The 12,023-nt window shown below is 40.6% G+C and overlaps 1 protein-coding gene across 1 annotated transcript in view; it reads left to right on the forward strand.

Annotated features, from left to right (window-relative positions):
- EGFLAM (EGF like, fibronectin type III and laminin G domains) overlaps positions 1 to 12,023 on the forward strand; it is a 208,109-nt gene that overhangs the window by 325 nt on the left and 195,761 nt on the right. Inside the window, exon 2 of the mRNA XM_007951579.2 lies at positions 1,167 to 1,250. Within this exon, the coding sequence (XP_007949770.2) occupies positions 1,167 to 1,250 (84 nt within the window). The remainder of the gene's footprint in view (positions 1 to 1,166; positions 1,251 to 12,023) is intronic.

The raw sequence follows: 12,023 nt of genomic DNA on the forward strand, positions 1-12,023 counted from the left end.
TAGTGCCTAGGGCACTTGATTGCTAACCAGAAGACTGGCAGTTCAAACCCACCAGCCACTCCTCAGAAGGAAGGTTGGGCAATCTACTTCCGTAGTGATATTGCCTTGGCAACCCAAGGAGGGGTCGCTATGAGTCGGGGCTGACTCGACGGCACATAACAACAACAACATATATATAATGTGTTGATAACATATAATCAGTAATTTAATTTAATAATTAATATATGTATTATCATAAATCTTTCCTATTCTCCCTGTGGGAAACCAGGGGAAAGATTTCCATTCCAAGGAGATATATATACACTGAAAGTCACAGTTGTGTCAGTCAACCCAGTCCTCACTCTGTTTAAGGATGGGAACACATAAACCAAGTAGAAGACATGGTTCCTACAATCCAATTGCTAACAGTCAAATTTGGAGAATGAAGTAAAAACATGGGAAAGACTAGAGTATCACTGGAATGCTGTCAGTTGTACAAATCATGTAACATCGGAATTAAAGTAAAGGGGGTGGGCTGGAAAATGGAGGAGGGAACAGAAAATGCCTTCCTACATCTGAGATTACAAACAGGGTTGATTTCAGTTCCCTGAAATATTTTATTTGGATCATGCTTTTTTAAATGAGTCAACATGTAGAGGTCAGGAGCTTTCAGGTAAATATCTGGAGTTCCGGATCTCTGAGGAAATTGGGAGAGCTGGCCACATTGGGCCCACATTCCCATGGGCCAAGGCCCACCAGAGCTGAGCTGCCTGCTTTAAAAAGATGTAAACCCCACATGACACCACAGACCCACCAATTCCTATTTCTCTTTCACCAGGGCCAAGGGTGATAGCACTTGTCCTATTATCTCTTTAGGTAGAGAAATGTGTCTTTGAACTTATGTCATATCAAAGTGGAAAAATGAAAGATGACCTGAAAGATTCCATCGCTTCAGGAAAAAAGTAACAGAAGCTGGGTCCAGCAGCCCTTTCCATCCCACTTCTCTGGTCTGCATCTTCCCCCTGCCTCTTCAGGCTTATGAGTTTGCAACCTCGGCTTGAGTGTGTATGAGGGGAGGGTTTGCACCTCAGAGCCAATGATGGATGTGAGCACAATTAGAACCAAGGCCTTTGATCTATTTGAAGCACTGTCTCTGTTTTCACCCTGGACATCTGCATCTTTTCAAGGTGTTTTACTCGGAGGTTGGTGCAGATAAATCTCTGCAGGAGCGGTCACATAATGTCCCTCTCCACCAGGACACACCGAGCAATGTGAGTATCTCCATCCTGGCTGCCCCTCAAAAGAGTAGAAAAAAGAGCACGTGGGTGCCTGGCACTTCAGGGATATTGTGAAGGAGTTGTCATTTGGAAGCCTTTAGATGTGTGTGCTGCTATGCACACATGGACAATAACGAATGTTTGTATAGTCCTTTAGAGTTTACAAATGTCTTTCATTACATTACCTCATACCAGGCCATCTATCTCTCCACAAAGGCAGGCACCTGGAGAAGTCCTGGTATAAATGATTCCCTCCTTGACTCAACCTCATTTTATTATTTGAGAACACAATCACCCTGTTACTGCTTTTTTTTCCCCCCTTCTTTATATGATAAAGTTAAATTTGTATATTTTTATGAAATTCCTATAAAACTTTATAAATAAATATGACACATTTGTATCTTCCTCACTTCCTGGAGACACAATGGAGAAGAGAATGCTGTAATTAGAAATATGTATTCAAATGCCAGGCTGCTTATTTTTCTGTATCCAGCACCCTGTCCTTCCACTAACCAACTGTTGGTTCATTGTCTATTGCTTTGTTTCCTGTCAATCTCTCTGGGTGAATCTTTCTCTTTTAGGCATTTTATGGTTTTTTTTTTTTTTTTTTCCTGTCACTCTCTTCCTCCTTCCTCCTTCTACTACTGCTGTTCTACAGGCTGTTGTTGTCTGCTGTCAAGTTGACCCTATAGGACTGAGTAGAACTGCCACATAGGGTTTCCTGGGCTATAATCTTTATGAGAGCTCATTGCCATGTCTTTCTCCCAAAGAATGGCTGGTAGATTCAAACCACTAACCCACCGACCCACCGACCTTTCACTTAGCAGTCTAGGAAGAAAGGACTCGTGGTGATCTTCTGAAAAATCAGCCAATGAAAACACCTTTTATCACAATGGTTCATTACGGGGTCACTGTGAGTTGGAGATCAACTTGATGGCAGCTAATGATAACAAACAACATGTAAAGTACATAGTTTGGAACATATTTGTCATCTGTGATAAAGTAACTACCACTTATCGAGTGCCTTTTATTTGCTAGGGACTTTCCCTTGTGTTTTATGTTTTTCCATTTAATCTTCAGAACCCTCCTGAGATAGGTATTTTCTTCATGTTACTGATGAGAAAGCTGAGACTTAGAAAGGTGAAGTAACATTCCACAAGTCAAACACTAGTACTTTCAGAGCAGATAGAAACCCTATGCTAACTTCTGAGCTACAGCTCTTCCTACTTTGTTACCAAAGCCCTCTTGACTGTAGAAGATTATGTGTACATTTTCAGTTTCCTTGTATTTTGCATGACTTGTCTTTAGCCTCAAAATAGACTTTTGCTTAAGCTCTCCTCCCATGCCTCAAAATCCCCAAGGTCCAGCCTCTGTGGTTTACTGTAGCCTAGGATAGGAGGTTGGGTTGGCCCCACGTAGGAAACTATAAGTTGAGTTGCCATGTCCCCTGGATAGCACTGGGACTTTCAGCAAGCCCATGGAGCCCACTAAAGGGCCAGCATTGTCCATCTGAGTGTCCCCAGCATCCCTAGCCTTGTGTCCTGCAGGGCTCACTGGTCTGCCTACAACGTAGTCCAGGTAGTGAAGGTGTGGTATAATGACCGATGCTTCAGAGTCTGGACAGTGCTCCTGATGTCGAGATCCTGCCCCATCACATGGAGCCCAGACAGGGAACTGGCATCTCCATGAAGACCCCTGCAGTACAAAGATTAGAGAACAGGAGGGACACAGGGACCTGGGCCTGCCCTGCTTTCTCCACTTGGGTGACTTTAGTCAAACATACCTCATGTGGAGCCACCACCTGTCTATCAGTGGAGGCTTGACTGGCTAAGCCTTAATTTTCTTCCATGAAAAGGGTATAATAATTATACTTTTGTGAGAACCAAATAAAATGATTTGTGTAAAAGCCTAAAAAGTACCCATTTTTAAAAAGCCATGTATGTGCTAGTTATTGTGCCCAGTGACCATCAGCTTTATATTAAGTACATTCACTCACTTCCTTATATCCACGCACCAGAATACTCTATCAAACTGTAGAATTTTATCATCATGCTGGCTCAACAACCTTTTGTACTTGTCCAGTCTTACTTCTGTGGAGTGGCTGGTGGATTTGAACTGCCAACTTTCTGGTTATCAATCAAATGCCTTAGGCACTACCCCACCACAGCTCCTTACTATATAGCTAGCGCAAGACAACACACAGTCCTTTTTCTTCAGCAACTTGAAGTCGTATTGAAAAAATCACATTCATGCCATAGAACAATTAGATAGAGAACATCAGACCCTATGTTATTAACATGCCACTGCACATACAGAGTGAGGTTTTAAAGAGATGATTTTGGGAACAAGTGAGATAGAACTTGGGGCTGGGGATTAAAGCTGGAGTAGCTTTGAGAAAGGCAGAGAAGAAATGTTTGAACCAGGGAATGAACACGCATGTGCACATACATGCCTGTGTGTGTGTGCGTGCATGTACACACATGTGCTATGGAATGGGAAGTGGAGTTGCAGATTGTGCAGAATGGGGACAGGAAGTAATGACTAGCCCTAAAGGCAGTGGGACAGGAAGAGGGGAGGGGAGGAGTGGTCTATGGATTCTGCATCGAGGTTCCCATGTTACAGCAGAGCAGTTGGGTAACCTTTCTGGGTCTCAGTTTCTTCATCTACAAAATACGGAGTGTATTAATTTCCTTGGACTGCTATAAAAAATGTACTGCAAACTGGGTGGCTTAAAATAACAGAAACTTATTTTCTCCCAGTTCTAGAGGCTGGAATTCCAAATTCAGGGTGTTGGCAGGGCCATTTTCTCTCTGAAGGCTCAAGGGGAAGGTCCTTCCTTGTCTCTTCCAGCTTCTGATAGCCCTGGGTCTTCCATGGCTTGTGGTAGTTTAACTCCAATCTCTGCCTCTGTCTTCACAGGGCCACCATTCCTCTGTGTCTGTGTCTTTGTAGTTCTTCTCACCTTTAAGGATACCAATCATAAAGCGGTCAGGGCCTGCACTGATGACCTCATTTTAACAAATTATATATGTAGCAACCTTAGTTCAAAATAAGGTCACATTCATCAGCACTGGGGGTTAGGACTTGACCATAACATTTAGGGGACACAATTTAACCCATAAGAAGGTTTGGAATCATCCACATATCTGTATGGTATAGTATCTATATACATTTTTTGGGAGGTTGCCCCTATAAAATTTATAGATGGAGTTTTTGGGTGGTTAACACACTCAGCTGCTAATCAAAATCTTGGAGGTTGGAGTCCACCCAAAGGAACCTTGGAAGAAAGGCCTTCTAAGAAATTAGCCACTGAAAGCCTATGGAACTCAGCTCTATGCTGACACATGTGGGGTTGAAGTTGACTTGAGGACTGGTTACTGAATATATATCTAGGTATCAAAATAGTACCTATACCATAGCTACTCTATCTGTGGTTCAAAAAATGTGTACTCTGGGGGCTCTGCAGCAGACTGAGGGCACACTGTGGGATATTTTAAATTTTCAAGGGAAAGAGCAATGCCTATATGAACTACAACTACCAAGTTGTTTGGATTTAACTACTTAATAAATAGAAGCCTTAGGCATGTCTTTTGGCCTAGAGGTGCTCTGAAACTCTTACAGAGACACTAAGGATGCCACGAACAAAGGAACTCTGGGAACCTTTGTGCTATGTGATATCAGCCCACAGCACGTGGATACTGTGAGCATTAAACGGGATAACAGTTGTAGAGCCCTCAGCACCACGTCTGGCGCAGAATAAAGCCTCGGGAGGTGCAGTAAGTGATCGGTGTAATGCCTATAGCAAGCACATGTTTGCTGCCCTTGGCTGTACGGAGGGGTAGGGGTAGGTACTGTATGAGTTCATTTGAGCTCTTCATGGTGTTTCTGTTTTTTATTCTCTCCAGGGACAACCTGATCATCAGGTGATTTTTGTAAGTATACTTTAAAAAAATGAAAACCATCCCAACCCAGGGTTCAGGGGGCCATTCTCATCACAATGTTGATTTTCTTGCATCTCCCACACACTGAATAAGACTCAAGGAAAATTGCTCTGTCCTACTGGAAGCAGGGACAGCCCAGAGTATCAGGTGCATTTTTAATCATTTAGAAATAAGCCTCTTTTTTCCTCCAATGCGCTGCTTCATCTTGCATGGGGGAGTAAGGTGAAGACGAACATTTTTAAAGGGCAAAGTAGTTGAAGCTGTACTCCAAGATGAGGTCAAACAGATCGAAAAGGAAAGAAAATACTTAAACTAGTGGAGCGTCACTGATGGGTAGTATCTTCCCTTCTTTTTTACTTTTCCTTTTCTTATTCCCTTTTATAATTCCTGACCTTTTGAGCTAAACATAACTGAGTCACCTGAAAACAGTGGATTTGCTTTCCTGGATTGACTCAAACAGATGATTGGGTTGAGATGTTATTGGTCTGGTTTCAATGGTAAAATGAGCGAACTAACCTGGCTAACTATGTGGAATTCTGAGGCATTGTTTAATAATGCGCCTTCATGATGTTGTCTAGTATTTCACACCCATTTCCTGTTTTTCTTAGAAGAACAATCTGCAGTCTTCATTATGAAAAATGATTTATAAAACAAATCAGGGCAATTAGGTACTTTTTAAAGTTAGAAAAGGAAAGGATGTTCAGGCTGGTGGTTGCCACATTTTTTGATTATGCATATCATTAAATATATTTGAACATGCACCAATATACATATATTTGTATATTACAAATTATACATGTACTACTGTGCTAATACACTAATGTCCATTATAAAGCTGCACATGATTTTAAAGGAGATAAAACAGAAATAGAAAATTTGTATATTTTCTTCCAGCATCTCAGTAGAGTGTCTTGCTCACCCAGTGGGATATTCTTTGGGATCTGCTGGTCTTCCTAACCCAGAAGAGTGATTCTATTGGGATCATACCCAAGGTTATGGAGAAAAATCTTACCCAGGAATCAGACTTACATCTAGTCCTAGCTCTGTTCCCAGTATGAGGGTGTCCTTGGGCAAGACCACTGAACCCCTCTGAATCTCACTCTCCATGACTATAAAATGAAGGGGTTGACTAGCAGTGGTTCCTAACTGGGGGAACCTCTGTCCCTTGAGGGAGCATGTTGAAATATGTGTGGACATTTTAGTGGACCAGCATCAAGGGAGCTAAATCTCCTTCAATGCACAGGAAAGACCTACACACAGAAGGTTTGTCCAGTCCCCAAAGCCAATAGTTTCTTTCTTAGAATCTGCTGAGAAACCCTAGAAGTCATCTCTAAATATCTGTGACCACAGAACAGAAATCCCTACAACTCCTTCTCCCTCCACTCTACCTACACAGTATTCTTGGGGGCCATTGGAAGAATGATGTTTGGAAGATAACCCTTCTCTATTTCCATGGTGCCATTCATCTAATGATGCTAAGTATTCTCAACTGCTGCCAAGACAATCAAGCCTTGACTTGAAGGGTCAGCTGTGAAATTGAATCCAATTTTACTAATCTAAGCTTACTAGCTACTAATGAATGTTGAACCTTTGACCTTGAGAGGCTACATTGCTTCCAAAAGACCACATAGCTATTTCAGCATCAGAACCTGGATCTCCTGGCTGCTAGTCCAGGTGGCTCTCAGCTGGGCTTACTTGATACCATGATGTGGTAGCTCCATATCTGAACAAGTGAACAAGACAGACTCTAGTTCATTTCAGCAAACAAATCACTGAATTTCCAGCAGTGGGAGAAATGAGCAGCATGGAGTGGGTAAAGGCAAAGTGTGAAATCCAAGTCAGAGATTTAAATTCAGAACCATTCAATAGAATTTTCTCATTGAAAAATGAGCAGATATTTAGCAAATAGTCCCATATTTTTCAGGAGCTCCTCTTACATAACTGCCCAAATTCTTTTTAGGTGTTACTTAGGGTATACCAGAATGTTATGGATTGAATTATGTCCTCCAAATATATGTGTTGCAAATCTTAACCCCTTTACCTGTGGTTACAGTCCCATTTGGGAATGGGTTTTCTTTTCTTTTTTTTTTTTTTTCCCCAATTGCTTTTTCCTTTACCATATCAAACCTGTCTCTTAATTATCCATATATTTTCCCTGCCACCCCCTTTCCATCCCTGGCAACAAACAAAGAGAATTTCCTTACCTATGTAAACCTTTCCTTGACTTTTTATAATAATATGGCTTTCTGTGATTGATTTTTTTTTCACTCAGCATAATGTCTTCCAAGTTCATCTACATTATGAGGTGATTCATTAATTCTTCATTATTCTTTAATGTTGCATAATATTCCCTTGTGTGAATGTACCATAGTTTGGTTACTCATTCATCTGTTGATGGGCACTTAGATTGTTTCTATTTCCTTGCTATTGTAAATAATGCTGCAATGAACATGGGTGTGCATATATCCAGATAGTTACATGAGAAATACATATCTCTCTGGATATATACTCAGATCTTACCTCTTTGGATATATTCCTAGTAATGGGATTGCTAGATCAAATAGTATTTCCATATGCAACTTTTTAAGGAAATGCCGTACCATTTTCCACAGTACTTGTACCATTTTACAGTCCCACCAGCAATGTAAGAGAGTTCCAATCTCTCCACACCCTCACCAGCATTTATTGTCTTCTGCCTTGTTGAACTTTGGTAGTATCACTAGGATGAGATGATACCTCCTTATTGTTTTGGTTTGCATCTTTCTAAAGGCTAATGATGGCAAGAATTTCTTCATGTATTTGTTGGTTGCCTGAATATCTTCTCTGCTGAAGTGTCTGTTCACATCCTCTGCCCATTTTTTTAATTGGATTGTTTGTCTTTTTTATGTTGAGGTATTGAAGTTTTCTATAAATTTTAGACAAAAATCCTTTGTTTCATAAGTTGTTGCCAAAGATTTTTTTTTCCCCTCAATCTATAGGTTCTCTTTTTACTCTTTTGGTTTTATTTTTCTCTCCCTGTTCTGGAATTCCAGTGACACATAGGTTATTCCTTCTGATGTTATCCCACATGAACTTTAGGCTTTTTTCACTTTGTTTTGATTTTTTTTCTGATCGATCCCTTTCCAAAGGAGTATCCAGGTATTTGTCTTCAGTCTCATTAATTCTGTCTTCCATTGATTCAGTTTTATTCCTTGGCCCTTTCAATGTGTTATCTCTTTCTGAAAATGTAGTATTAATCTTCTGGATTTCTATCTGTAGATTTTGAATCATTTCTAATTTTTCATTTATTTTGTCATTTTGTTCTTATATTTTCTTCCAAAATTGTCCTAAGGTTTTGTCTGTGGTTTCCTTGATCTGTCTCTCAATCCTTTGACAATACCTAAATATAATTCTTTTGAATTCCTTAGCAGAGATTGCCAATGCTGCTTCTTCCTCAGGTATATGTTCTGGGTCTGTATCTTGCTCCCTTGTTTCTACCACTTTATCCTGCTTCTTTGTGTGGACTGTGATGGTCTTTTGTCTCCAAGACATTATGATGTTGTTGTATTTAGATCTCTGTTAACTGTTTGTGAAGAGCAGCTAAGGGTGAGTCAGGCTTTTTTGGTGATTGTTTATCATAGGCCTGTTGGTGGAGAAGGAGGTGGTGACTCTCACTCAGTAAGTGAAGCTGCAGGAGGTGTGGGTGTAGTTGTGTCATATGGGCACTGTTGCTATCTCCCTTAGACAAAAATAACAATGGAATAACCATCAAAAAACTAAAAGCAAGTGGACAAAAAACACATTGTGTAATCACACAGGAACAATAACCAAAAAAAGGAAAAAAAAAAAAAACAGCAATATCTGGGGAATAAGAGAAAAAAGGTGGAGTAGAAGAATAATGAAGGAAAAAACACAAAAAGAAGAACAGGGAATGGTGTTAACCACGAGAAAAAAAAAAAAAAAATGGAACCAGGAACAGGGAAGAGAGAAAAAGCTGAAAACTAGAACCTGGGAAGGGAAGAATAAAGAACAATACTAAAAAGGACAAAAATGGTAATAATAATAGTTTTAAAACAGACAAAAACAAACAAACAAACAAAAAAACAACAACCTCTGGGCAAGACAGTGCAGGGCACCCAGGCTCCATCCAAGCACACAGACTAGTATGGCATTCCTGCTTTCCAGAAGGTAGATGGAAGTGAGGGATGGCCACACTTTCATTCACCAAGAGTGTGTGGGATATAAGAGTAATGACGGGACTATTGCACCTTTCCAGTTGTTAGAGTCTAGAATGTCCTTGCAGTTCCTAACAAATGGAGCCTATTCTTAAGTTCCTAGAATCTGGGAGAACACAGTCTTTTTAAATATCCAAAATGGTCGAACTGCTTGTAAACATTCAAAATGGCTGTGTCCTCCAGACAGGCAAAAGTCCACAGCCCAGCCCGCCTTCCTCTTTGCTGTTTCCTCTTTTATTCACCAGCTACCAGTTCAGTCCTCCATGTAGACCCTGACTAGCAGGGCTGATTCTTAGGTTAATTCTTAGGTCCTACCACCACTTGGCAATATCCAAGCTGTCTGTGCCGTCAGTCTCACTGCCAGACCACAGCTCTGTAGGTCTCCTTTTTTGGTATTTTCATGCAAATTCTTCTAGTAGTTGGAGCTTAGTCCACTTCTATATCCTTCCCTTCAAAGCTCAGGGCTCCAGGATTATCTCTGTATCTCTGTTAATTGGTTTGCATTTTCTTTGTTGAAGAGGGTCTGTATAGTCTTCCTGCCTATTCCGCCATCTAACCAGAATCCTTCTTTTTACTCTTTTGGAGAAATCTTTTAATGCACATAATAATGGGTTTTCTTTTTATGTTAATGAGGTAGTAGTAGTGTAGGATGTGTCTTAAATCATTCCCTTTTGAAATGTAAAAAGACCAGATTGAGCAAGCAACCAAGAAAACAAGAAGAAATGAGAGAAGATAGATGCTATACCACATAAGATCTCCAAGGAACAGAAGAATAAAAGAGACAAGGATCTTCTCTTAGAGCCAACAGAGACAGAAAGCCTTCTCCTAGAGCTAGCACCATGACTTTGGACTTTTTCCTCCTAAACTATGAGAAAATAAATTTCTGTTTGTTAAAGCCACACACATGTGTTATTTCTGTTATAGCAGCACTACATAACTAAAAGGACACAGTCTGAAGACCCAAAATAATAGCAACTCTAACAAAATGTGTGCTTATGTTTTTCTCATGTAACTGTCTGGATATATATGTGGTTTAGGCATCTTATGGTGACTTCCCAATGTCAGAGTTTTATCATCGTTCTGCCAAACCTTCAGTGTCTCCTCCACATAGTCTAAAATGACTCACTCTTCATATTCTAGCCAAGAGATGAACAACAGGAGAAAGGAAACACACCACTTCCTTTTAAAGGATGACCCAAAAATTGTCCTCAGAACTTTCACTCAGATACTGTTGGGCAGAATTTAGTTACATGGTCACACCTAGCTGCAAGGTAGGGTGGGAAATGTAGTCTTCAAGTGGTCATGGCCCAACTGAAATATGAGAGCTCTATCTATTTGTGAAAAGGAGCTTTGGTGATATAGTGGATAAGGCACTTGACTCCTAATCAGAAGATCAATGGTTCAAATCCTCCAGCTGCTCTTTGGAAGGAAGACAGGGCAATCTACTTCTGTAAAGATTTACAGCCTTGGAAACCCAATTGAGGTCACTATGAGTTGGAACTGACTTGATGGCAGTGAATTTGGTTTTTAGTATCTACTTGTGAAAAGAAGTTCTGATGGCTCATTGTTTAAGTGCTCAACTGCTAAGCATAAGGACAGTGGTTCAAACCCACCAGCTGTTCAGTGGGAGAAAAATGTGTGGCAGTCTGTTTCTGTAAAGTTCTACTCTGTCAGTAGGGTCAGCAGAATTGACTCACTGGCAAAAGGTTTGTCTTTTCTGACATATTTCTGAAAAGTCAGCCATTGAAAACCTTATGGAGCCTAGTTTTACTGTGACATAGATGGGGCTGCCATAAGTCAGAGTCAGCTAGACAGAAACTGCTTTGGTTTGTTTTTTGTTGGTTCTTATGAGAAAGGAGAGAATGAATAGAGAGGGACAATGAGTCCTCCCTGTCACAGACTATAATTGAACTTAATGAGACTGGTCCAACAGACATAAAAAAAGGTAGTTGGACACTGAAAAACAAGTGCTAGACTGATAATTAGGCGTGCTTTGTCTGGGAGTTCCAATCACTGATGGATGTCTGCAGCTGTTTCTTCTCATTTTGAATAGTGCCACATCACCAAATGAAGGTCCAGGGAGCTTTACTCCATCCATGTCATTAAGGTTGATTCTGAGGAGGCAGCTCTTCCCCAGTAATATTTGGAGTGCCTTCCAACCTAAGGGACTCATCTTCCAGCACTATATAAGACAGTGTTCTGCTGCTACTCATATGATTTTCACTGGCCAGTTTCTTCAGAAGTAGAGCCCCCGGTACTTTATCCTGGTCTGTCTTAGTCTGGAAGCTCCACTGAAACCTGTCCAACATGGGCAACCTGCTGATATTTGAAATACCAGTGGCATGCCTTCCAGCATCATAGAAACACATTAACCACCACAGTATGACAGTGATGCTTTTTCTTAGAAGCAAGATGGCAAGACTTTGTCTCATGTACTTTGGACATGTTATCCCTGTAGAAGGACATCATGTTTGGTAAAGGATCAGCAAAAAAGAAGACCTTCAACAAGATGGATTGACAGGAAGGAAATAATCAAGATTCGAGCAGAAATCAATGAAACAGAAAATAGAAGGGCTATAGAAAAAATCAACAAGACCAGAAGTTGGTTTTTT

The sequence above is a fragment of the Orycteropus afer genome, unplaced genomic scaffold (genome assembly GCF_000298275.1).
Source record: "Orycteropus afer afer isolate SDZICR_OR568_19922 unplaced genomic scaffold, OryAfe1.0 scaffold00300, whole genome shotgun sequence".
NCBI lineage: Eukaryota > Metazoa > Chordata > Mammalia > Tubulidentata > Orycteropodidae > Orycteropus > Orycteropus afer.